The 25865-nt window shown below is 45.0% G+C and overlaps 8 protein-coding genes across 11 annotated transcripts; 4 read left to right on the top strand and 4 right to left on the bottom strand.

Annotated features, from left to right (window-relative positions):
- Window positions 1-2165: 2165 nt before the first annotated feature.
- LOC106747739 (casein kinase II subunit alpha) lies at window positions 2166-7556 on the bottom strand. 2 transcript variants are annotated; one of them, XM_014625598.1, is made up of 8 exons: window positions 6686-7556; window positions 5644-5875; window positions 5395-5506; window positions 5064-5276; window positions 4094-4288; window positions 3611-3962; window positions 3402-3479; window positions 2166-2385 (listed from the first exon to the last, which is right to left on the bottom strand). In XM_014625598.1, exons 2-8 carry the CDS (start codon window positions 5736-5738, stop codon window positions 2267-2269), a joined length of 1164 nt encoding a protein of 387 aa, XP_014481084.1. In that variant the 5' UTR covers window positions 5739-5875; window positions 6686-7556; the 3' UTR covers window positions 2166-2266. The 2 variants fall into 2 exon arrangements, with proteins under 2 accessions (XP_014481084.1, XP_014481085.1); XM_014625599.1 differs by having other exon boundaries at window positions 2300-2385; window positions 3386-3479.
- Window positions 7557-7638: 82 nt separating this feature from the next.
- LOC106747740 (protein lin-7 homolog C) lies at window positions 7639-9093 on the bottom strand. Its single transcript, XM_014625600.1, has 5 exons — window positions 8746-9093; window positions 8598-8639; window positions 8381-8493; window positions 8050-8295; window positions 7639-7972 (listed from the first exon to the last, which is right to left on the bottom strand). The coding sequence occupies exons 1-5, from the start codon at window positions 8780-8782 to the stop codon at window positions 7814-7816; spliced, it is 597 nt and encodes a 198-aa protein (XP_014481086.1). The 5' UTR covers window positions 8783-9093; the 3' UTR covers window positions 7639-7813.
- Window positions 9094-9107: 14 nt separating this feature from the next.
- LOC106747741 (enkurin) lies at window positions 9108-10055 on the top strand. The gene is made up of 3 exons (XM_014625601.1): window positions 9108-9391; window positions 9501-9656; window positions 9730-10055. Exons 1-3 carry the CDS (start codon window positions 9212-9214, stop codon window positions 9979-9981), a joined length of 588 nt encoding a protein of 195 aa, XP_014481087.1. The 5' UTR covers window positions 9108-9211; the 3' UTR covers window positions 9982-10055.
- A 243-nt stretch (window positions 10056-10298) lies between these two features.
- LOC106747742 (calcineurin subunit B type 2) lies at window positions 10299-12368 on the top strand. Its single transcript, XM_014625603.1, has 5 exons — window positions 10299-10475; window positions 10659-10698; window positions 10956-11167; window positions 11248-11457; window positions 11539-12368. Exons 1-5 carry the CDS (start codon window positions 10473-10475, stop codon window positions 11584-11586), a joined length of 513 nt encoding a protein of 170 aa, XP_014481089.1. The 5' UTR covers window positions 10299-10472; the 3' UTR covers window positions 11587-12368.
- Window positions 12369-13409: 1041 nt separating this feature from the next.
- Window positions 13410-18274, top strand: LOC106747726 (cell wall protein DAN4-like). The gene is made up of 2 exons (XM_014625568.1): window positions 13410-15958; window positions 16502-18274. The coding sequence occupies exon 1, from the start codon at window positions 13619-13621 to the stop codon at window positions 15893-15895; it is 2277 nt and encodes a 758-aa protein (XP_014481054.1). The 5' UTR covers window positions 13410-13618; the 3' UTR covers window positions 15896-15958; window positions 16502-18274.
- On the bottom strand, window positions 16985-21894 carry LOC106747727 (ATP-binding cassette sub-family B member 10, mitochondrial). 3 transcript variants are annotated; one of them, XR_001374680.1, is made up of 4 exons: window positions 20680-21894; window positions 19322-20430; window positions 18666-19026; window positions 16985-18547 (listed from the first exon to the last, which is right to left on the bottom strand). XR_001374680.1 is itself a non-coding variant. In XM_014625570.1 (4 exons), exons 2-4 carry the CDS (start codon window positions 21287-21289, stop codon window positions 18766-18768), a joined length of 1980 nt encoding a protein of 659 aa, XP_014481056.1. In that variant the 5' UTR covers window positions 21290-21388; window positions 21623-21894; the 3' UTR covers window positions 18604-18765. The 3 variants fall into 3 exon arrangements, 2 of the variants coding, with proteins under 2 accessions (XP_014481056.1, XP_014481055.1); XM_014625570.1 differs by lacking the exon at window positions 16985-18547 and having other exon boundaries at window positions 18604-19026; window positions 20680-21388; window positions 21623-21894; XM_014625569.1 differs by lacking the exon at window positions 16985-18547 and having other exon boundaries at window positions 18604-19026; window positions 20680-21704; window positions 21787-21892.
- Window positions 21895-22092: 198 nt separating this feature from the next.
- Window positions 22093-23584, top strand: LOC106747729 (eukaryotic translation initiation factor 3 subunit F). Its single transcript, XM_014625573.1, has 5 exons — window positions 22093-22246; window positions 22393-22562; window positions 22642-22824; window positions 23040-23261; window positions 23351-23584. The coding sequence occupies exons 1-5, from the start codon at window positions 22138-22140 to the stop codon at window positions 23522-23524; spliced, it is 858 nt and encodes a 285-aa protein (XP_014481059.1). The 5' UTR covers window positions 22093-22137; the 3' UTR covers window positions 23525-23584.
- Window positions 23585-23690: 106 nt separating this feature from the next.
- Window positions 23691-25427, bottom strand: LOC106747728 (actin-related protein 10). The gene is made up of 5 exons (XM_014625572.1): window positions 25206-25427; window positions 24948-25100; window positions 24585-24869; window positions 24231-24510; window positions 23691-24108 (listed from the first exon to the last, which is right to left on the bottom strand). The coding sequence occupies exons 1-5, from the start codon at window positions 25283-25285 to the stop codon at window positions 23776-23778; spliced, it is 1131 nt and encodes a 376-aa protein (XP_014481058.1). The 5' UTR covers window positions 25286-25427; the 3' UTR covers window positions 23691-23775.
- Window positions 25428-25865: the final 438 nt, after the last annotated feature.

Raw genomic sequence — 25865 nt, 5'->3', positions numbered from 1 at the left:
TTCCCCCCCCCCCCTCCCCTTCCCGCCCACTATTCCTTCTTCTCTATAAAACTAAACTAGATTATCGTAAACGTAACATTATGAACAGGAAAGGGTATAAAACTTGGTTAAACAAGTACGTGTATGTGTGTTGGCTTAGTACATGTGTGTGTCTGTGTGTATCTGTCTGTATGTTCGTTTGCGCCGTTCTTGCCGCGTAGAAGCGATCTCCCTTTTTTCCTTCAGTTAGACATTTCACCACACGTGCGAACAGTAAGTAAATAACTTCGACGATACGGCGCTTGACAGCCAAGTAGAATAAATTATAAAAAAAAAAAATTATTTATATATAACGCTAAACCGCGCGTGCAGCGTGGTACCAGCTCTTTTTACACGTGTATAATATCTTATACGTATAGCAACATTCTTGCTCGTATTAGCCTATGCATTTTTTTCTATTTTTATTCACGTGTTACGTATATGTGTATATATATGTACGTGTGTGTATGCGTGTGAGTGTACATCCTTGAAAAATAAAAAAATATGTATATGACGCGAGTGTGTGTGTATGCGCATGCATATCATGCAATATATCATACGTATACATGTTAATGACGCGATAATAAGGCAAAAACGGCGCAGCGGTCGGACTGAGAGAAGCGAACGTTACTATTTAACTGATATAATGCAGAGTGTTCTCACGCACTCGCCAATTTCTCATCACACTCCGCTTGATTTGACCAATTTACGCATCGTCGAGGCGCGAGAGTACAAATGATCGCGATCTATCCTCACTTCACATGTCGCGCATGAATGATCCATCATTCGTGCGGTTCATTCATCGTATATATTAGGAACTGACAAATCCTTGGAAAATTATATAAAAAAGATACAGTGTACAAGTGGAGCGTGTGTTGTATTCCTATACATTTCTTTACAAGTGTGTGTTATACGTCCTCGTCTCGATATACAAATCCTCACGAATGTACACGATGAGTCGACCTTACATATTATTTATATAGATAATAATCCACGTGTAATTCATTTCGTAACAAAGATACTGTCGTAATGCGATTTACGTGAACCATGGAAAGCAAACTTCGTTCAGCAGTCGGCGTAAGATTGACCAGCGCACGGAGACCGAGTTTTACAAATATACACGTTCTAATATTTTAAACTATGTGCGCGCGCGCGCGCGTGTGTGTGTGTTTTGTGTACGTGTGTCGAATAATGTATTTGTGTGGACTCTGTGCCAAGTGTTTGAGGTGCCTGTGAATTTTGCTTGCGTTTGATCGAGCGGCATTTAGCTGCCACTTGCTTCGACACAGATTAATTCCGTCTTTCATTCTCTCTTTCTCTCAGCGGCTTCCACCGAGGAGAACGATCGTGTCGCGAGGCAAACACAATATGCAATATACGAGTGAATATTGAAAAGAAAAGGAGAATCCGTAAAATTTTGTATCTTACATATCGCGCGTATCTCCGAAACTCGACGACTTCTCGATTCTCCTCGAGTAACAACAGCCGACTATGCTCTCGCTGGACGCGCACAGAAGCAGGTATTCACAGAGCACAAAGAGTACTTGGCTATAACAAACATTTTATTCAACTATTGTGGTATCAGATATAAACGAACATTTTTATCATCGTTAAAAGTACTAAACCGAATGGCCTAAGGTATGTGTGTAAGTGTAATCGTGTTAATATGTATGTATGTGTGTGTGTGTGTGTGTGTGTGTATGTACGCGAGTGTAAGTGTGTGAATGCGAACGGGTGGCTCTTGCTTAAAATCTCCACCTGCTTGCTTGTTATCATGTAACCACGAGTAATCATCTTTCAAATGAGAGTGGATCTAGCTGCATCTTTATGCATTTATAGATCTGCCAAAAACACGATAATAATAGCAACATCAGAAAAAATAGTAGATATAGTAGGGCGCATCGCGAGTCGTGAAACGGAAGTAAGCAACGCGCTGCCTTTGATATCGCATGCACACCGGCCAATATGGACGGAGCATGTGTCTTCACGCGACTGATTTTACGTCGAGGTCCTAATCTCCCGTGATTCTCTAAGTACATCGCGAATTTCGAGTGGTTATATGCTTTTGCAGGAGACACAGCAAAGTGAGATACTTCAGTCTTAGTGACGGGATCGATGAAGCCGCTGTTACAAACCAGAATGATTTTGGTGCAGAGAAGAATGTACTTGGCGATACGATATATCTGCTGTTGCATTGTTATATTCTGTGGTAGATTGAGAGTCGGTTTGCCGTTCAGAATTGCTGAACTTATAAGAGTTGAGGCAGTTCTTCCGAAGGGGTCAAACACCCGCTTCCAACTCCTTCCATGCTTTCCAATCCGTTTGTCCCATGGACCGGTACGCTGCTCATTGTTACGCCACGATGATCTGTAATGATCTCCTAGTTAAAAAAAATCACCTTCACCCCCGCGGGATTCTTTGCTATGTGAATTATGTCGCGCGTGATTTACGCCATCGATAATAAGCGGGCTTGACTCGTCTTTGGTCAATGCAAATGAGTGCGACGTGGTGAGCCGATTGTTCAATTTAGAGAGAAAAGATTAAAAGGAAAAAAAAAAAAAATACCGTTCGACGGAATCCGGACTGGCGGCTCGGGCTCGGTTATGCGAGATCGCTGACGCATTTTATGACGCGTGATGGTTTTAAAATATGCAAATACGATTTCTCGAATCGGTCAGGCGGAACTCGAAACACGGCGATGTAAGGAACGGGACTCCGAAAGCTTGTGAAGAGAACATGTGCCGAGTATGTGTGTCATGTATGTGTATTATGTATCATATGTTTTATGTAATTATTGCTCGCAAACGTCGCATGTATACTCGTTTCATGTTCTAACGTATATGACGTAAATGTCGATCGTACAAAGTAACATAACGCATGAGCAGTATCGTGTATGTGCACATATGTATACATACGTATGATGTATATATATATATATATATATATATAATCAATGCTTTCTATACGTAATACTGTATTTACAACTTACATCTCTCCTTCACCTTAATTAAATACAAATTATTTCGATGTAAAGTGCAAAACATTTGCGGCTGTAACTTCCGCGCGTCCTCACACGCGCGTAAAAATTTTTACAAGCGAATAATCCGTATTCTGCATGACACACGCATATAGTGTGAGTGTGTATATTACGACGAGTCTCTCTCTGTGTAATGGTGAATATAAAATGTCGAGAATAGCAATGTTAGAAAAAGAGATATGTACGATAAGGACACAAAAATCTCGGCGAAATAAGGAAAAAAGAAACATATTTTACAGTATTAAGTTCTCTTAGCGTCCCAGTGTACAAGTTACATGACATATGTCGATTAGTAAGAGAGTTAGAGGTAGATTAAGGTGGTGACATTACCTGGGCCGCTACTCACCTACAGGCACTGAGCCTGTCATGGGAGTAGGTGATGATGACACCATGGTCAACCGACCTTGTTCTTTTACTATGGGATCTAAAAGAGGAAAAGAAATCTTTATCTATCACACAGACAACAAACACCGTGGAGATATCGCAGGGCACTAGACGTTACAATTTTGCGACAAAGACACGTATATCGGTATATACGTGCGTGTATATGCTTACAAAAGTAAGGATGCTCCATAGCTTCGCGCGCAGTTAATCTCTCGTAATGGTCGTAGCGTAGAAGCTTGTCGAGGAAATCCAAGCTCTCCGGTGAAACTAGATGCTGATTTTCCGAATGTACAAAGCGTTCCCAACGCTTACGCGAATGCCGGCCTAAAATGTCGTTGAAACGTGGATCGAGCTCAATGTGATACTTGTCAAGATACTCAAACAGTTCCTCGGTCCCGAGAACCTTTGCAATTCGAACTAATTGGTCATAATTATCGTGTCCATGAAAAAACGGTTCTTTCCTGAATATCATACTCGCTAGCATACAACCCAATGACCACATATCTAATGAATAGTCGTACATCTGAAAGACATCAAAGAGCGTTACTTTACCAAAGTGATACTTGGACACATCTCAAAAATTCGCTGCCTCTCGCTGCCTCGTTTCTCCCCTCCGGTTGTTCTATTACACTTCGACACATGGGGAATACATACTTGATAATCTACAAGTAATTCCGGGCCTTTAAAATAGCGGGAAGCTACTCGTACATTGTATTCTTGACCAGGATGATAGAACTCCGCCAGGCCCCAGTCAATTAACCGTAACTTTCGGTTTTCATGGTCTATCATGACGTTGTGCGGTTTCACATCCCTGTGCATAATTCCCATACTGTGACAGTAATCTAACGCCTGCACAAAAAAATCGAACGATTATGTTAAAACGTTAAGGGAATTCTCTCAATTTTGCATCCGCGATTAGGTGGTGCATCAGTTGTGTGTGCGTGGTGTGCATATACTACTCTAATATATTACTTACTACGAATATTCACAACTCCGAAATTCAAAAAATTTGCTGAAACTTTAAAATTTGTTGATGCACCTGTAAGGATGAAAAGGAAGCGTCTTTTCACATGTTCAGCTTTGCTTTAACAGGATTAAAGTTGTTTTTAATAAGTCCTCTAAGTTGTAAATAGATAACATGATAACAAAACTATTAGACCATTCATGCAAATGGTGATTGACATATAAATTAATTGTAAGTTTTGATATGTTGACAAAATGTTCTTGCATAATTTTGCAAGTGATGCAGTGGTGACAGTAATAACAATATTGATAAGTGATTGCATACATAAAAATAAGGAGAAAAATGGAAGAAACATTATACAAAAGTTACTATCCATGAGTATGATTTCTTAGCTTCTCAAAATGAACTTGAAACATGTGCAAAAGTTTTCATTTTCATCCAAGACTGCGATATCATAATGCAGCATCAAGACAAAACCAAGTAATAATGGATACACCTTGATATTGAAAATGCAAAAAAAAAAAAATAAAGAAGCAACTTAATATTTTCCAACTTTTTTCTGGAACCCATTGAATATACGAATATGTTTACCGAAACAATAATCTCCGAGATTCACCACAAACTAATATTTGATTCCATAGCACTTAACAATACACGCACTTTTAATAATTCGTAGAGGTAGTATCTTATGTCGTAGTCAGTTAGCGTCTGGTATAATTGCTTGAAGTCTGTATTGTTGACATGTTCGAAGATCAGTGCTGGTGTCCTAGAAACTGGATCTTTGACAACTGCTTGGAGTGTAATTATGTTGGTCCCACCTTTAAGATTCTCTAAAATTTTTATTTCCCTTTTTATTTTCTTCTTTTTTACAGGCTACAACAAACAAAAGGAAATAATGTTAATACCTCTTGTCAGTTCTCCCTGTTCTATTGGATACTCACTGAGAAATTGGTTATTCATTGAATGTAACAGTATAGCATAGTTAACATACCTTCAGTATTTTTACGACACATTTTTCATTGTTTGTAACATTTATGGCTTCAAATACTTCACTATATTTACCCCTCCCCAATTTTCTCACTAACTGGTAATCATCTTGTTGCCTATGTCAAGAAGCATAGATATGAGTCAGTATAGATATAAGTATATAAGTACATATATGACTCACTAAAACAGAATGTTCGCAGTGGTGCTGTAGCAACAACACCGCCGCAACTTTGTTTGCTATAATAAGGCTCACCCCCAATCAACAACATAAGATTCGTAGTCCCAGTATTCTCTTGGTTTATGTGAATTCACATCGGCGTAAACTCGTGCTCTACTTGGTAATGCCATTCTCTCAAAAGTATTACTATTTATAAGTGCCTTATTGATAGATATACTGTCTCCACTGTCTATCCCAAACTTACAGCTATTAATGACTTTGTCTCCTCTGTTCACCCAGCTACGTACATGTGAGAACAGTAATAAACCTAAACAATATGTACAATTTTGTTAAATCAGGCATAAATTCGGAGTCAAGCAGAAAGAATGAGGAAAAAGATGATACATATGATACAAAAATGATATTCATATATATACGAATATATATATATATATATATACATATATATTGATGAAAATATATAGGATGAGTCAGTCAAAGAGCCTTTACAGTACAAGGCAATTTGAGTTACAGTATACGGCATACCTTTAGCGTTCAGTATGTACATGAGCGCAACAGCACAAAATATTCAGAAGAAACATAAAAGTACGAATGTTTACTGAAAACATACGTGGAAATCTGAGGGAAAATCCAAGGAAAATAGTTAGGAAAACCTGAGGTATTAGTTAGCGGATATATTACAGTTTGCTGAGTGCTAAGACACGGTGTGCAATGAAGTTTCGGGTCTGTACAAGTTCTACCGAGAGGTGCGAGCGAGTGGGCGGAAAGGAAACGTTAGCAGAAGCATAAAACGAGATTTTTACGAACTACAACAAAGTGAAAGCACTTTATTTCGATATTTTCACTTATCGATTGTACCGCCAGAGTACTCGGGTATGCTCAACATGCACAACGAGATCACACTCGGTGGCACGGCGGAGTCGAACAGGCGCGACGACGGGATCCCGGTCGCTGGGCCTCGTGTTCCCGAGATTCGCGTACGGGATTAACGTGCGTAGCGGCCAACAAAGCGAAAGCACGCGCATGCAGGAGGCACAAGGCACGTACACACATGCACCCGTGGTAAATCACACGCCATCGCGGCCGCGGAATAGACGTAGGCTCATATTGGACTCACCTAGAGCATTCCGAGCTCGAATCTTGACTGGATTAAATACAACGAATTCCCGATTTCTTTGCGAGAGCGCGATGCTTACTCGCGGAATAGCTGAGGCCGCGCGGCCGTGTGAAACTCGAGATTTTTGCGGGCGGCCGGCTTCTTAAACGAGCGAGGTCCAAGATGGCAGCCGGCAACCCGCCATGAACTTCCGAAGTGTAGAAGTCCGGAAACTCTCGGCGCGATTACGAGAGAGAGAGAGAACCACGTCCGTGGGATAACGCCGGCCAAGCCGTCAGGCACTTCGCCTCCGGATTTATCCGCGATCTTACAGAATTCGTTCAGACGGTGCTGCGTGCACGCGCGGAAAGTCCATACATTTTCGATCGAAACCGTTTGGATCATTCCGCGAGCGACCGTGACGTCACGAGTCCGCCTCGTGTTGCGCGGAAGCGATCGGGATTGAAAATTTTTCAGACATTCGCGAGCACACGCGCGTTTTGTCCCGCGAGGACGTATTTTGCACATTCATTCGCGAATAATCACGCGAGGCTCGTATATTCGCAGATCTGTCGCCGGAATTGTATTCCCTAGGAATATAAATATCTCATTGGATGCGGGGAATCAGGTGTCGACGAATCTCTGGTGAGACCGGTGTCTCGCTTGTGATGTGGCGAGACGTGCGATTGGTCAGTGATACTTTTATCCATCTATTAGACCTACGAATTGTTTGCTGGCTGTTATTTTGTTCATATAATTACTAATCGCATTTCTTTTTTTTGCCTACAAATTGAACTTCTGTTACATTCTTTTATATCGATAAGAAAAATGCTTTCTGCATTTCAAATAACGAGGAAGAATTTCGAGTTTATGTATTTTGTGTTTACACGTTTCCGTAAAACTCAAAACTACTCTCTACACTGCAAACTGTATGTAATAAAAAATCTAGCACGAATGTACAGCATATACGGACAGAGAGGTGAACGATTATATTTATTGATGAATGAGGAGAACATGAATATAGTCATTAGGATGATATATATCCGAGTCAAATTGTAACTATGAGCCTACGTAGTTGAGACGTGTGAATACAATAACCATGATAATTACTTTCTCGGAATATAATGAAGTATATTGCACCTATTTTATTTATTGCATATGTTGGCGTCTACGAGCGGCCCTCTGTTTGTCGAAACGCAGCTCCATCTCTTCTAGAACGCGTGGAGTGTAACGAACTACTAATTTCACGGAATTTTGCGCCTGCTTCAGTAACTCCACCGCCTTCTCGTGATTCTCACCTTCGACGCACTGAAACAGATTACGTCGCGACATTATTTGGAATATTCCAAAAAGCACAGGAAGGAAGGAAAGACTTCCACACTCACCACTCCGTTAACGGACAGAAGTTGATCCCCACGTTTTAAACCACCGTGTCTGTCGGCAACCCCACCGGGAATAATGCGAGATATGTAAATCGGTGAGTTTTGCTCTTTACCTCCCATTACGTTGAAACCGAGTCCCTCTTCGGTTTTCGGCAGTTCCACTACGCGCGGGTGTGCGTGACCTTCGCTGGCAGCAAAAGCAGCGACGGTTGCTTTCGCTGTTGCAGACGCGCGCACATCCTGCGAACCCTTGACAGAATAATGAAAGTTGTAAGAATAGCAATTAAGATACATAAGTGAAGCACCAGCTGTCTGTCGCTCGTTCATGTTTTACCTGAATGTCAACCGTCTCGTACACATGCTCGTATACCTCTCGTACTGCACTGAGAAAATCGCTTTGCAACACTTTCTGCAACGCTGCCAGTTTTGTTGTGGGAACCTCGCCGCCTAAACATTTGTAACGAATTGAAAGGAGATTTGGATTGAGAGGATACATAGAAAGGCATTAGCAGCGATTGGAAAACTTATCGCATAGCACTGTGACTACGTACCCTTTTGTAATTTGTCTAATAATTCTATCGACCTTTTGACATCTGCAAGAAAATAACGAAATCCCATAATTTATTGAAATAATAATTTATTGCCCACTAAGTACATATCGTATTTCTATTCTACAATTCGGATAGGATGAGAACTTACCCCTCGCTAAAGTGAGAGGCTCGCCCATGGTTGCCATTCCTTTTATATTCCTTCAGTGTTACAGGACGTATTTGTTTTTCTCCTGTCAATTATACCCCGATGCGTGTGATGTGCATAGCGTGAAGATAAAATATTAAAAAAAAAAAAAAGGAAGAAGATACAGCCCGATACGGTGTATTTACACGCGACAGCAAAATTGCACTTCCGAGTATCGACGCGAGTACTCCGGAAAATGGATCAGTCGATGCTTGTTTTTCACTCGCTCATATGGACAAATTTATTAATCAATGAAAATGCCGGAATCGTCCACCAGTGGCGCTGAAATCTGCTCTTTGGGTGACGTAGGAATCTTTAGGTATGTTCGTTTTAACCGTATTTGGTGCGTTCCATTTTTTTCACCGAACGCGGGAAACGCGGCTGAAACGAACGAACTTACCGTCGTTAGAGCGAGAGAACGAACGATACAATGGCGGATCTTCCGGAGGAATTGGTCGTTGCGGGGGGAAAAGATTTCATCCAACAAAATATCCTTCACGTCCAACGTTCCTCCCCGAAGGAACCCAAGCAGCGATCCGTCGACACTCGTCGCGGCGACACGCGTGATTTGAAGTACAGCGGGTTAATTCCGATTTACGTGCACAAGAAAGTACGAGCGCAGTTTCTGCAGTTCGCTCCTGCAGCTCGCACCTACGATTATTCTCGATTTTTCTTCTTCTTGCCGCTATTTTTCTCTAACGTTTCCACGTTTCCTGCAGAATTATGGGAAGGTACCGAGATTCATCGCGGCTGACGCAAGAGCAGCCGCCATGGGCGTGGAAACGACGGAACGCCGTGATCTCGATGAAGATAAGATGCCCGAGATACCCTCGTGTCGATATATCGACAAAGAGGAACGGAAGGCGTTGTTGGATGTAGGTATAGATATATGAATATTTAGTCGGAATCTCGGTCAAACTCAAGAAATTTCTGATCACACGGGAACAGGGTATGAAAGACAAGTGGGGAGACTTGATGGAGCAATTCCAAAGACTGCCGTTGAACGTCGCGGTGGCGCACGTACAGAAGAGGAAGTCCCGGCTGGAGCGTGAATTGCAACAGCTTGAGAAGGATATCGCACTGATCGAGCGATATCCGCACATGTACGTCTATGACGTCCTCGATGACGTAAAACAATGTGAACAACGACACTTCCACATCGTACAGAGAGAGGAACCGAGATGTATCCGTCCAAATTAATTTGTATCGTCGATATCATGTTGCCAAAGATGCCCGTAAATTATACGTAAATAGAAGCATAAGGGATTGAGGTAGTCAAGTGTACTTCTTTCCGGGGTAGTTTGGTTTCACCCTCCGATGCAATTGAGGCTATTCAGCTCCACGTCAAGGCGGTCGTGCGTGAGTAAAAATTTGTTCGCGCGTTTTTGAGGAGTACCGACGATCCGACAACACCGAGGCGTTTCGCGCTAAAAATCTCACCGATAACCGTGAGAGGCGGGAGCCGCGTAGAAGCGCAATCTCGCAACCGGCGGCGGCGGCTGAAAGTGGGCCGATATCAGTGCCCGTTCGCAACGGGCGACAATCGGCCGAGCACGGGAAAAACGTCGATACGCATCCCCCCGCCTTCCCCACTTCGCGGCGATTGTGTTTCGGCTCTATCGAGCTATCTGCTACAAAATATTGGTGTTTCCGAGGCATTTTTCCGACGGATTAAACGAAGCTAGTCAGAAATGGTAATCAGTCATGCATCCTGCACGGATATGCGATCCTATCCGTGACCGCGACTCGGTCCTCCCGGTTTCTCGTGTCCCGACCTCGTTTACGAAAATAATTTACGCGAGCGATTTGTTTCCGAGGTATTTTTTTCCACGTATATGTAAACAGATCTGTCTGACAAATGTCTGTCTGTCTTGCAGGGTAACGAGAGTTCGATGCCCCTGGAACTCTGTTCAAACTGTAAGTCGCCGCGGAATATCTTGAATTTTAATCGAAGTATCTCGAAATAACCTGATTTCTTGTCAGACGGTATTGCGATTGTTAACGTTTCAATGAGCGAGCGTGCGGTAGAATTGCGTCTACACTGCGAAGTAGGCGGGGTGTGCATGTAATTTACGATGTTTTGACGAATTTGCGTCGCGTGGAATATTCGTGAAAAGATCTCTTGAAGATGTAGCTCCGATAAATTTCATAATGTATGATTGTTGATGCTTCAGTTGATGTAGACGAAATCAGGAGATTGGGTAAGAGGTTTCGGAAATTAGATTTGGATAATAGCGGTGCTCTTAGCATCGACGAGTTCATGTCCTTGCCTGAGTTACAACAAAATCCATTGGTTCAACGTGTCATCGATATATTTGACGCGGATGGCAATGGAGAAGTAGATTTTAAGGAGTTTATTCACGGGGTGTCTCAATTCAGTGTTAAGGTAATACGCTTTATTCTCTATAAACAGTATGGTAGCGCATCTTGCATAGAGATAATTGATATGATTTGTCCGTTTGACAGGGTGACAAAGAAAGCAAACTACGCTTTGCATTTAGAATTTATGATATGGATAATGATGGTTACATAAGCAACGGGGAGCTTTTCCAAGTGCTAAAAATGATGGTAGGCAGCAACTTAAAAGATGCTCAGTTGCAGCAAATTGTAGACAAGACAATACTATTTGCTGATAAAGATGAAGATGGTAGGATTAGTTTTGAAGAATTTTGTTCTGTAAGTAATCGATACTTGTACATTCTTCTTGCAAGTTGCACGTTACATTTATAGATATATATCTTATATGGATTGTTTTAGGTTGTTGGTAACACGGATATTCATAAGAAAATGGTAGTTGATGTTTAAGTGCTCCAGATTTGTGAAAGAACTCTTGGTTTACGATACGTGGTATATTATTAATTGAAATCTATAAATTCAATATTAACAACAGATTTATGGGATAGTTCTAAGTAACAAAGATCTGTTTAGAATGAATTCACATCATTATTGTTCTTAAGCCTTTGATCATTACGAGTTTATCGAAGAGAGGAAATCCACAAGGTATGTCAGACCAATACAGCATGACGCATGAATATTAGGTCAACATGATGCACACATATCTTGTATTGTGTGTTAAGGAATGTTCTGGAACCAGATCAAACTGTCTTGTGTGTTCTTTTAACGACAAGGAGACAAAAAGAGAACGATCTGTGTATAATGTAATCTTAAATGGTTACAACGTTCAATTTGTTATTTAAAATTTGATACGATAAGTCTTCGATATTTTCTCTTTTTTACAAAAGCTTATCAAACGCCTTTTGGAGAAAAACTTTATAGGCGCACTTAATTTATTCCTTCCATTAGTAACATTTTTAGTAAAGAAGCACGAAAGTAAAATCAAATGTCGCGTTATTGATACAATCACCATGCCATAAACTTACTGTATTTCCTTCATTGTACAAAAAGAAATAATTGTTAACATTATCATAAATAGATTAACGTTAAAGATTTTATTCGATAGCCGCGGCGAGTCCGAGGTTACTATTATTTTAAGCTATTAATATTTTACAAGTGTTATAGAGATAATTCGATATTTCATATGTATTATGTTTACAATAAACAATCGTTGATTGTGCATTCGGAAGAGAGAGGGAGGGAGATACCTGAGAAGATTATATGGAGTCACAAGGAAAAGTACTAATAAGTCACATTACTTCGTTAGCCATCGCGTACATAAGTTATGTGTCGACGTGGGATGTTTGTAATTTTTTTTTTCAAGTGTACTATTTATTTATTTAGATATTTATTTACCAATGTGCGAGTACCGGGAAGATGATTCGAGTCGTTACGAAATATATTAAAGTATTTGTAAACAGATAAGTTTATTTTATCTTTGTTAATTCTATGTACACGAACATGTTATATGATCTTATCGTGTCTAAACTTAAAAATTGTGAAATATATTGAGATTAATCTGTACGAATACCGACTTCGCATCTTTTTTTCGTGGAAATATATCTAAGAAAAGAAATAATGCGAATATTTGAAAAATATATTGCTTCATTAGTACGAAGTTGAGCCATTATTTGTCTTCAGTACAGTTTCTATTCGTAAAATAGATTCATGCAATTTTTGAATAATCTCCAAAGAAATGTTCTATTCTTCTAATTTAAATATAAAACCTGATTATGCTTCCGGCTGTCAGATCTTCCCAATTGTTTCAAGTTCATCTTCAGATGCTTCGGAACCAATAAAAATGATTCGTACGGCATCTGAAGATGAATTTAGGACAGTTGTGAAAAAGAAAGAATTAAAAAAATCTAACTAGAAATACTGGCCGAAAAGTTTCTTCGAATGCAATATAAAATGATGAACAAATGAAATCTATAGAATATAGATAAACGAAGATATTCTTAGGCCGGGTCTACGACAGGTGTAATAAGATGTAAGAAATTGGCCGATCACGTACGACTGTGATTGGTCAACTTCTTACGGCTTAAAGCTTACTATTGTAGATCCGGCTTTACGAAAACATCTTTTAGATGAAAAATATATTCACACCAATCAGATGCAAGAGCTGATTGAGCGGTTGTGGTATCGAGCTCACGCGAGACGTCAGCCGACCGTTGGAAACGCGACGAGCGCCACAGGACGGCCAACGTGATAATCAATTACGGAGATGGCACGGCTCGCCGTGGTTGGCAGCGCCGTGATTCTCCCTCCTGCCGTAGATCATTGTTGCTGTTTTGTGGCCGGTGTGTGTTAGCTAGTTTACGTTTTTCATTCTTGGTTGTCATCCTCGCGTAGAACATCCCTACCGCGATACATCACGACGTTGACGCGACGGATCTCGTAGAAGGGGACTGATCGGTGCGGGTCGTCGGCGGTGGCAGGAAAGATGGAAAACTTGGAGGAGGTGATGCAGGCGCTCGACGAGTTCCAGAAGATGCGGCCGACGGAGATACCGCCTGAACTGGACAACTATCTGTCCTGGGTCGCCAAGACGGGCGACCCGGTCTATCAGTGGTCGATGATCAAGACGCTCTTCCGGGAGAAGCTCACCCGCGTGATGACAGACTTCTACGAGACCTCCCCGACGCTCGAACTCGCGCCCTGTCCCAACGTCGAGCACTTCAATTACGACACGATGAAGAGCAACCTCCTCGACAGGCTGGAATCGTTCGCTAACGCGCCCTTCACCGTACAGCGGATATGCGAGCTGCTCACCTCGCCGCGCAAGGAGTACAATCGCGTGGACAAGTTCATGCGCGCCATCGAGAAGAACATCCTGGTGGTGTCGACGCGCGAGCCCGGTCCCATAGCTAGACGCGGCGAGACGGGCGACGGTATGGTGAACGGCTCCGTCGAGGAGGACACGGTCACACAGCAGCAACAACAACCGCCACCGCCATCGCCCCCGCAGCCAGCGCAGACGACGCAGACGGCACAGCCGACGACGGCGCAGCCGGCCTCGCAGGACGTCGAGATGGAGTACTGGGAGAAGGACTGCGCCTCGACCGTCACCATCAGCGTGCACACCGTCGAGAACGAGACACCTCTCCTGCACACCGTCGTGCCAGGTACTACCGGCGCGCTGCCCAAGAACACGGTGTTCACGGTCGAGACCGCCCGGGAGAAGCTGGAGCAGGCGGTCTCCAGGATGGACCACCTCACGGCGACCAACATCCTCAACTTCCCGAACTTGTTGACGTCGCAAGTGGAACAGTCGCACGAACCGTCGGTGGCCGCGGCTCCGGCTGTTCAGAACCTACCGACACCCGCGGAGACGATAGTCGGCGTGAACTCGGCCACCGGCAGTACCGACGTGCCGGAAGCGATCATGAACGAGGACACCAACTCCCAGACCAGTCTGGACATGGAGAACGAGGAGGTGGAGCCGGCAGCGACCACGGCGACGACGTCCGCAGCGGTGACGATAAGGATAACGACGACGGCGGCGACGGCGACGACGACGATGACAACGACGACAACGACGACGACAACCACCACCACCACGGGAAGCACGTCGCCGTCGACGACGTCGGCCACGTCATCCTCGGCGACGACCACGGTCACCGTGGTAGCCACGGTGATACCTCTCACGACGGATACCACGCGGAACCTGCAGGCCGCCTTCCAAGCGAAGCGCTTCGAGGCGGACGACAGCAAGTGCTCGGACAAGTCAAACGAGAAGACGACCCCGGCGGCCGTCGGCGTGGAGCCGGCGGGGATCGTTCATTCCATGAAGAGCGGCGAGAGCACGGGGCAGACGAGCGCCGAATGCAGCGGCGCCAGCGAGATGTCTCGCGAAGAGAGCAGGCTGACGGAGAGCTTGCTGAAGACGGACGTCGACATGAGAGTCGCGGACGACGTCGGGACTGTCGCCGAGGAGCGGGTCCCGAGCAAGCCGGAGAAAGCGGCAGCCGAGCCGCGCCTGGCCGACGAAGAGAATCCGCGCTGCCAAGACGGCGAGGATACCAAGGCCGCGCAGATGGTGTTCGTCGAGTCTCCGAGCGCGGACAACGCGTCCGACGAATGCATGAGCGCGGTCATCGTGTCGACGTCCAGCAGCGAGGCGTTACACAGCAGCTCGGAGAAGACGGAGTTGCAGCCGAAGGGGACGACGATCCCGCCCAAGGACAGCCGCTTGCTGCAACCCGACAGCCAAAGGACCGACAACATCGACGTGGTGACGGAGCAGGTTCCAGAGTCCATTCCCAGAGAAGCATCTTCCAAGAGCGACGAGCAGACGGAACACGAGGCGTCAAGCGCCGAGTTCAACGGGGACGGTGTGAAGATGACGGAGATCCCCGACGACAAGACGGCCGTCGTCGAGCCCATGGTGCTGGCGGAGCCGACGAAGATGGAGAAGGCCAGAGAAATCGCCGCGACTGTGATCGAGAAACTCGACTCGACCGTGTCGCCCGTCGTCGAGATGACGGACGGCACGATCGCCGACGCCGATTGTCCGCAGGACGACGGTCTGACGAGTGCACCGGTGAAGGACAAGCAGTCTTCGGTCATCGAGAGCACCGCGTGCAGGAGGGAGTCGCACGACCACCAGGTGGAGATGATGGAGGTGGACGACGAGGAGACGACGCCGACGTTGCAGCAGCAGCAACAGCTGGACGAGCAGATGGAACACGAGACGATGGAGGAACTGTCGAAGAGTTAATCCACACTCGCGTGATCCGGGCGTGTCTTTCACCACCCTTTTCTCTCTGTCTACGTAGACTTGGTACTCTGCTTTAATAAAAAAAATGGTTTCATATATACACTCGATTACGCTCGGTTTATAACCGTTTGTACCATTTTCTGTCTCGTTTTTCGTATCTCAAAGGGCTGAAAGTTATCGGGGGTAGGGGGCTGAAAAAATTATCAGCAGCCCACTTTTTGAGAGAATCTTTCTAATTCGATCGAGCATCGTACCCGTTTGCACCGCTTTTTATTTCGTTTGTACCTCGAAAGGGTGAAGCGTTACGTTAAAAAAAAAAAAGTTATCAGCACCCCACTTCGATACATACAGCAATCTTCCAAGTGTTGTTCGGTTGAGCATCGTTTATATCCCATTTATACCCTTACGGGATGTACGAAATATTGGGAATTCGTGTAAAGGGTAACTATATTTCGCATTTCCACTCCCGTGGAGGTACAAACGGGTACAAACCGAGCGTGATCGAATGCACATGTGGGAACATTTTTCACCCAAGTCGAGTCCTAAGTTCACATAGGTTCTTCCTCTCTCTGTTTTAACGTTTGATATCTAGTTTTCTCGACGTAGATATCGACGACACGCCGGGGCTGGACACGCGAGTGTTCAAGCGCGATCCTCGTGGCAGCGACGACGGCAGGCGTACGACGATGTGCGTCGATTATGATTTGCGTGAACCTTCGACGTCACGACGTTTCAGTTGCGAGCGCGGTAAGCAAGCNGTAGGGGGGGGGGGGGGGGGGGCGAGTCCTCGACGAGATCCTCGGCATTGTCCGTCACTCTCGAACATCTCGCGTTCGCCAATCCTTAATTTATTCCGGGTTTATCGTTGGTTTTATCGCCTCCCGGTTAATTATTACACTTAACGAGGGGACGTCTCACACATACACACACATATACACACCAACGGGATGAATTTTTCTAACTCTCTTCTCAGAAGAAAATGAACACTGCCTACACTCCGCGAAAGGACAAAAGAGGGGGTAAAACGAGCACACGCAGTAAAAGGAAACCGAAAGAAAGGGGAGGGAAACGAGAGGAAAGAGATTGTAATATCGAAAACCGCTTGTATAGAGAAGCCGGGAATTCAGCCGGGCGGTGTAAGACATTTCAATATGGATTTATACACGAGTACCGATAGTTATCCGCTTAGAGTAAGGTTGTGCCTATATTAACTACTGTGTATATTGCGTATCGGACAAGTATTATCTAAACAATTGATCGATTCTCGGAGACGTGACGCAACGTACCGGGGAAATACCGTGAGCTCGGGTCTCGACGTCCGGTGTGTGTCTCGCCGCCGAGTGAACGTACGAACGAAGCCGCGATCGTCGCCGCAGCAGCCTTACAATACCAAGTTACGATTACACACAATCCTCCCCGGCTGGGCCCTTCTTTTCTGTGTATTCGACTTTTAACGACAGTTGAAAAGTCACGGAACAAGGCCCTCGTCGGGTACACTCTCGCGGGAGTATCAATCGGATATTTGATTCTTCGCGCGATGTTCACCCGGTGGGCAGGCGCGCGACACACTCGCGAGGAACGTCGGGAGGAGCGGCGTTGCTTCTCGCGGAGAGCTGTCTGCCGAAATTACGCTACAGCTAATTCTCAAAGGTAGTCTATCGCGACACGGTTCATTGGGATCGGTGTGCAGATTCCAAATCCGCGATTTCCCGTCGATCGTTGATACGGACGAGTACTTTTCTTTCACCGAGTGTTCGTTGCGTGTGGAGATGAGAGAAGGAGAGAAAGCGAAGCCAATAAACGCGAACCGTCTCGCGATCGGGGAGACACGGCATCGTGTGATTCCTTCCATTTCGCTATCGTGATTTTCGCGCTGACGAGATCGAATAGTCGAACAACAAGGAGAGCTGCGCGCCCGCGAGTTTTTTCTACAACGCGAACCCGAAGGACGAAGAAGCGAATGAGAGATATCCGGATGCGAGTGAAACACAACCCGAGTACGAATGAGAGAGCCAAATATGATTGATAAGACCACACATGTATTGTGCGAAAAAGCAAAACCAACTGAAAAGTAAACTATATTAGAGATCGATCCACGCACGAATACCCGTTGCGATTGTGATTTGGAGCTGCTTGCAGTTTTATGTACGTGCACAAAATATTTACGAGCGGATTCGAGCTGGACGCGGATCTAATGAAAATTATTAGATGAATATCGTAGAAGTGGGGTAAGAGTAATATAAACTAATAACACGACATTATACACTACGTACACACATACATAATATATACATACACACACACACATACACACAAATGTGGATATCTGAAAATAGCTGTACATTATTTTATAACAAAATATATAAAAATGATTGTCGACTTCTCTCTTATTCGTAGCGTATACCCGTCTTCTCGTGTTACTCCTGAAAAACAAGGCGGGAATCGTACCTCGCTGTCTGTGTTTCCTCTTTTCCACAAGACAATGCGTCACGTATCCTCCTCTCCGACACCTATCGTCCCTCAGATCTCGTATCGGCGATGAACGCACAGCGCCCGGAACTGATGTTACTCCGTTCTTACTCCGCTTCCGAGTTTTCCGTCCGAATGATGCGTCAAGATAAGCACTAACTAATTTTATTAGTCGTTCGACGCCTAAAAGTAATAAATATATACATACATACGTAATATATACATATATATATATATGTATGTATGTATATGTATATATATGTATATATATATATGCGTATAATATATCTGTAATATATACATTTTTTTCTACAAGCACAACGAGAGCAAGAGCGTCCGAGCGCGAATCGAGAGCGCTTGTTCGCTCGGCGAATTTTGTGTTTTCTATCTCTTTTTTTTTTCTACGTGAACGTCTGGTGCTTCACAAGTTTCTTGAAGTGACCGTTCTCCAAGGCCATCAGCTCGGCGTAAGAGCCGGTCTCCGCCACTCGACCGCCGTCGAGCACCACGATCTTATCGGCGTTCTTGATTGTGCTGAGTCTGTGGGCGATGGTTATCACCGTCCTGCCACGAATGGCGCGCTCTAACGCCTCCTGAACGAAATTCTCGCTCTCCGCGTCTAAGGCACTGGTCGCTTCGTCAAGTATTAGAATCTTTGGTTTCTAGAGGGGAAAAGAGTGACACGATCTTTCAGATGGCCGTCGATCGCGAGGCTCAAGGATGTATTGCCCGTGAAACTCAAAATAATGGCAAAAAATTATTAAAAAATTACAAATTGATCTACATTGCGTTTAGAAACGACACCGAAAGTATGACGGTAATTCGGAGCCTGGCCCGAAGGAACGTAATTCCGCTCGATAAATACCGAATTTGCGAGAGTAGCTTCCTTGATACGCCTGCAAATATCCACGGGCAATACATCCTTAATTAGAAATAAATTCACGAGACGCGATTTACCTTAATTAAGGCCCTGGCGATGGCGACCCGCTGACGCTGACCGCCGCTGAGCGCGATCCCCCTCTCCCCCACTATCGTGTCCAGGCCGTCCGTCATCTTCTCCGTGAACTCCAACACATGCGCCAGTCGTGCGGCCTCCAGCACGTCGGCGTCCGACGCGCCCTCCATCCCGTACAATATGTTCTCCCGCACCGAGCAGCTGAACAGAATCGGCTCCTGGGCCACCACGCTGATCTGCGACTTCACCCACGCGGGGTCGAGCAGACGGAGGTCGTGGTTGTCCAAGAGGATCGACCCCTTCGTGGGGTCGTAGAACCTGAGCAAGAGCGATGCTACAGTGGACTTGCCGGAGCCGGACAGCCCGACGATGGCTGTCACGGAGCACTCATTCACGTTCAAATCGAAGCCCCTGAGCACAGGCACCGTGTCGCGCGTCGGATAAGCGAAGGAGACGTCGCGGAACGCCACGTTGCCCGACAATTCCTTGGGCAAGACTCGTCCGCCCTGGACAGGGATGAGCGGCTGTCGGTTGATCAACTCGAAGAGGCGGGCGTTCGCGCCCAGCGCCTTGTTCAGCTCGCTGTACGCCGTGGACAGTCCGTTCAGAGACATGCCCACGTAGCCGGCGTAAAGCAGGAAGGCGCTCAGACTGCCGATCGTTATGTCGCCGCTAGACACCATGAACACTCCGTTGTAGAGGACGGAGAGGACGATGGCGTTCCCGGAGAGGCCGGTCATGCCGAAGAACAGGCCTCTGTAGAGGCTCTCCTTGTAGCAGAGCGCGAGAACGTCCCGCAGTTTGCCGCAGTACCGGTCGATCTCGCGCTCCTCTTGCGCGAACGCCTTCACGGTCCTGATGTTGCCGATCCTCTCCTCGGCGGTCGCGTTCAGCACCGCGACACTGTTCTGCAGCTCCTTGGAGACTCTCTTCAGCACGCGGCCCCAGACGGCCGCGACAGCCACGACCGGCGGTACTATAGCGAGGCCGAGCAGGGCGAGCGTCGGCGACACGTAGAACATCATCGACACTCCTGTCACCGCCATGATAGCGGAACGCAGACCGTCCGAGACGTTGGACGTGACGGCGGAGCTGATGAGTTGCGTATCACCTGAGACAGGAAAGTACAAGAAGGTCAGAATAAGGGATTAGAAGGTGAACGAAGTTGGTGCGCTTTTATATCCGGTAAGTCCGGATCTACGATCGATATAGTAAGCTCTAAGCCATAAATTGGCCAATCACAGTCGAATGTGAAGAGAATAATCAACTGTGATTGGTCAATTTTTTCGGCCTAAAGCTTGAAACACCTGGAGATATGTTAGATACGTTAGATCTGGTGGAAGATTATTTCAGAATATACCGCTCAATCTGCCGACCAGTTCTCCTGTGCTCCCCTTATCGAACATCGCTGTCTCTTGCCGGAGGATAGCGGTGTACGCTTGTCTCCTCAGTGACTGTGTGATCCTGTGTCCTGCTGCTGACATCAAATAAACTCTTCTAAAATTGCTAAGGCCACCAATGAGAAATACTACAAGCAGAACCAACGTTAGCCGATTAAGGTTCTCTTTCATGTCTTCTTTCTTTGTATTGCTGATGACGTCTATCACTTTGCCGAAGCAGAAGGGCACTGCCATCGTCACGCCGGATGACACCAGTAAAAATGCGATGGCCTGCATTAGAGTCCACTTTTCTGGCGCGGCTAACAGGATTAAATTCCTCAGCTCCGAGGTTTTCTTGGTCCTTTTGGCCGAATGTGCGACCGTTGTCAAGACATCGGATTCGATGGCCTTGGTCGCATGGTGTCTCAGACCGACCAATGTCGCCCGGTTCTTCTTCGACACTCTGACGAGCCGTGTTGTCAGGTACGAGTCGAATAAGTACTTATGCGATACACCGAGACCGAGGCATCCTGCTTTTCGCAGGACACCAGGATCAGACAATAATTTCCAGAGAAGCGTCATTTTAAACATATAGTCACAATAGTCCGATTAGCATAACGCGTGTCACCAGCTCATATGAATAAATGGGGAGTAAATTAGGTCGAAGAATGATGTCTCGTCCGGACTAACCTTAAAATGCGAACCGTATAAAATCTCGTATCGCTATCACGTGCTCGTGTGTAACTCGTGTGTAATAAGTGCGGACGGATTTTTTTCCAGTCAAGTTAGAAAAATTCCTCTTGTGAAATTACTACCGTTACCATGTTTTTCCACACTTTTCCTTAAATGTTAGAGAGAAATCATGCGAAATTTTAGAAAAACACGTTCTCCACGTCTCTCTGATATCGTCCACTCTCTGCTCACATGATCATCAGTTAATCTGCCACTCAACAGGTCAATGAGTGAACGACGGACCATGATTCGTAGATTTTTATGAGTTTCACGTCTAATCAACAGAATAATTAATTATTATAATCTTTTTGGCAAAATCGCAGGATGGTGTGTACTTAAATGAACCGTGAAGGTACATTCGAAAGGGTCTGCATGAAAATTTGTTCCGTCACTATCGGTCTGTTCTTTTTAGCTAAACCGGCTGCGCTCAGTTAAGTTAAAAAGAACAGTTCACATGTGGAATTTTATTTCCTGTTCTGGTTCACTTCGCTCTAGAGACTCTCTTTTTTTGGCGGAACTTCGTTCTTTCTCCCTTCAACGCTAAGAAATACACTCATTTCTCTCTAAAGGCAAGAATAGCAATCTAGTTTAGTTATAAAGAACAGACTTCAGATGGCGGTAGAATTTTTCCCGATGCCGAGGGGTGCGGGGGACAATCGGCTCACCGTTCCTGAACACGTTCTCTTGCGGCGCGAAGTGACGTAAACATGGCGCTTAACCTCACTGTCAAGGTGCATCCCGTGGTTTTATTTCAAATCGTCGATGCGTACGAGCGACGGAAAGCGGAATCCTTGCGGGTTATTGGAACCTTATTGGGTAATGGATATATACACACACACACACACACACATAAAATGAGGAGGGCTTCTCGCATTCGGTCGCACCAGGAAGCGACGTCTGGGACGCCCAGGCGTGATTTTTGACAACCGCCAGCTAATTTTCGACACGCGTTATTTCGACAGGTACCGCGGAGAAAGGCATTGTCGAGGTAACCAACTGCTTCTGCGTGCCGCACAAAGAATCTGAGAGCCAGGTAGAGGCCGACCTCACCTATGGCATGGACCTGTACGACTTGAATCACAGAGTCAACGCGCAAGAGAATATCGTCGGCTGGTGGGCCACCGGCAACGAGGTGACTTTGCCATTTATCTTCTTCAGACTTCTTGCAACATGTATTTTTGGATGTACAACCAAGTGGTAATATGTTTCAGGTTACTACGCATTCGTCCGTCATACACGAGTATTATGTGCGAGAATGTAACAACCCAGTGCATTTGACCGTCGACACCACGTTACTGAATACTACGAGAATGGCGATTAAAGCTTACGTGTGCGTCCCGTTGGGAGTGCCCAATGGCAAGCAAGGGTCCATGTTCACTCCGGTTAAAGTACAGGTTAGTCTATGTGATGGTTTAACAAAACACACATAATATGCAGCAATTTTATATTTAAGATCTTTCACTTGAAGTTGTTTAGTTTATCTCAAAAGGCTGCAAAAGCCTTCCAGTGTACGTACACCCCACGTACACAGTTACTCTGAGTCACCCTGTATATCCTTTTTCATACGAAGCCAGTGTTCTTTAATATATTGTTGGATCTTTTCGTGCAGATTACATGCTACGAACCTGAGGTCGTAGGACTGCAGTTATGTTCCAAGACTCAATTGCAGTCCCACGTACAGCCGCCCAGCATGAAATCCGGCGGAGGAATCGAGCCCATGATGGACCTCGCCCAAGTGTCGGAGGCTTGCTCCAAGCTCTCTTTAATGCTGGAGCAAGTGCTCGCGTATGTCGACGATGTTTTGGCTGGGAAACAATTGCCGGATAATCAGGTAGATACGATGCTACGTTTGTTCTCTTCGTTCGGGGAAACCCGCTGTCGCACGGTATCAAAGAAACGCGACGGTTTTGCCGGTTTCAGGTTGGCAGAGCACTCTTGGACATGGTGCATTCCGTGCCGAAGATGTCCAGCGATCAGTTCGACGAGATGTTCAACAGTAACGTGAAGGATCTTCTGATGGTGGTCGCGTTGTCACAGTTGATCAAGACGCAGTTGCAACTCAACGAAAAACTCACGCTACTTACGACCCTGTAAAAATGCCTGACTGCATTGTGTATAAAAGGAGATTCAATAATAACGACGATTTCTTGTATATTCCGGTTTCTGTTACACCGTCGTTTACGACTATGATATTCCTTCGTGAGAGAAAGAAAATGATAATTTATTAATAAAGTTTAAAAAAGAGCGACTCGGGCGTTGGTTGAGAGATAATAAATAAAATCATTTATCTTCGCTTTCTATACAAATTAGATTACAAAATCTCGGGGTTGTCTCGTGAGGCGGTCTCACACTTCGTACGATGTCTCGTCCTTCTGGTTGTCCACGAGATTCGACCAATCGGGCACTCTGTTCGTTTTCAGATACATCTCCTTCGTTAGGCATCGCAACGGCAAATCCGTCGTGCCGAATATAGCACCGCCTAACCATGCGGTGTAGTTCGGTTTGCTGGGCGCTTTGTGGAATTTGAACGATTCCACTTTCAACTTGTTTTTGTACAGATCGCTCTTGACTAACGTCAGCAACTCCGACTTCAGGCGACTCGCGAAACCTTTCGCCATTGTCGTCCCACCGACGAGTACGATATTTTCTGCCAAGGCGCATCTCGTGTCCAAAGAGCACTATGTGTGTATGTATAAAATTGGTCGTTATTAAGTACGCTTTGTCTTATGTAAATGAAGAATGTAGATATATTATTGTATTTTATTGGGAAAGAACTGGGAATGATAGATGTTGGCTTTACCTTGACGATGGCATCGAGTATCATGGTTGGTAAGGAGAGATTATCATTGTCCCTCTCCCATAGTATTTCGAACGCTTTCTCTCTGATTTCCCCAGGCACCGAGATACTTTTAACGCCAGGATACTTGACAGTGGGGGGTGGAGCAGGGGCATCTTTCGTTCCTAGTTTCGTAGACCTCTCAAGTGTAGTTACAAAACATGTTCGTACCTTAATATCTTCCAGTACTTTTTCAGGGAAATCCAGATCAGTCGATACGTCGTTAAAGTACTTCTTTATGTTGCTGCAAAGCACGGGAATCAGATTGCGAGCTTATTATGTAAACATCAGTGTAAAGAAATGAATGGTATGACTCACTCGTGCACAACTTGTCCACCCAAAGGCAATGCCTGCCAAGCCTTAAGTATCGGTATTCCCTCGAAGATCGGGATTAAAGTAGCTTCTTGGTACCCAACATCCAATACCAAAGCTGTATCGATACCAAGAGTGCTGATAGTTGCCAGATGACTCGGTAAGAATAATATAGAACCAACCTCAAAGTGTCTGAACATCACTTTAGCCAGAGTGTCTCTGAATCTTGTTGCTGCCAATGGTGACTCCAATATTAGTATTCTTGCATCTTTCGGACTTACCACAACATATCTATGTTATAAGAAAAATGTGAAGAGTGAAGGTTCTGAGAAACAGAGCAATGAGAACACGAGAATATATGATTTTTACTTGAAGAACAATAGATGAAGAAATTCCACGAGAAGCTGATACAAGTCCTCAACGTCGATGTGATCGATAATTCTGCGTATCTTTTTGGATTCCGGACATCTCACCTCCGTTCGTATAATACCGCGTGGAGACGTCTCTCCCGCATAGCCGAACCTGAATTAAATCGCGACCAGATTATTTCACATATAAATATATTCTGTCAAAATAAAGATGGTGAAATTTGGTCAGATTGTGAACATCATCATTTTTTGCACTTACTTGGTGTACGCACCACCAATGTCGAACACTACCATTTGTTTATCCGTGATATATCTCACACCTTCGTATCCGCGAAGCATTTTCGTGTTTGTTTTACGTTTTCCTTTGCGTTTTCAGTTACGCTCGGCGATGTATTAACAAACGAAATGTTTGACAGGTAGAAAAATATGTCTCCGTGTTCTTCGCTCGACTGCAGGAGAGCTTTGAAACTAATTTCCAAAAATAACGGGTCAAATAACGGCATGGACAGCCTTGATTTGGACCCCTTATTTGCCTCTTGAAATAACAGGTCTGAACCAGGCGTGTCTGGCGCTTAGACCCGATATTTTTGGAAATTAGTTCCAAAGTCTCCGCTACGAGGCGCCACTTCCCTCATTGAAGAACAAACTCAACTAGCTGATAGAAAATTAGAGTTTCTCGATCATTTCAACAAGAAAAAAGAGAAGAACGAAGTTGTAGTACATCTTAAGGACAAATCAGATATATTTTATTTTATCCCGAATGATAGGTAAGATTCAACAAGTTATAACTTCAGCAGAAATTACGTTATCCAAGTAGTTCGGAAAGTATTTTGCAGTTTGAAGTTTCTAGTTTTTCATATCCATAAATATCTAATCTAATCTGGAAACTTAAATCTGTAAAGTGCTCCTTGAACCGTCT

This window comes from Dinoponera quadriceps, unplaced genomic scaffold, assembly GCF_001313825.1.
Source record: "Dinoponera quadriceps isolate SergipeBrazil2010 unplaced genomic scaffold, ASM131382v1 scaffold1395, whole genome shotgun sequence".
NCBI lineage: Eukaryota > Metazoa > Arthropoda > Insecta > Hymenoptera > Formicidae > Dinoponera > Dinoponera quadriceps.
Note: the sequence above shows the minus strand (reverse complement) of the source record. Positions and strands in the feature narration are given on the sequence as shown.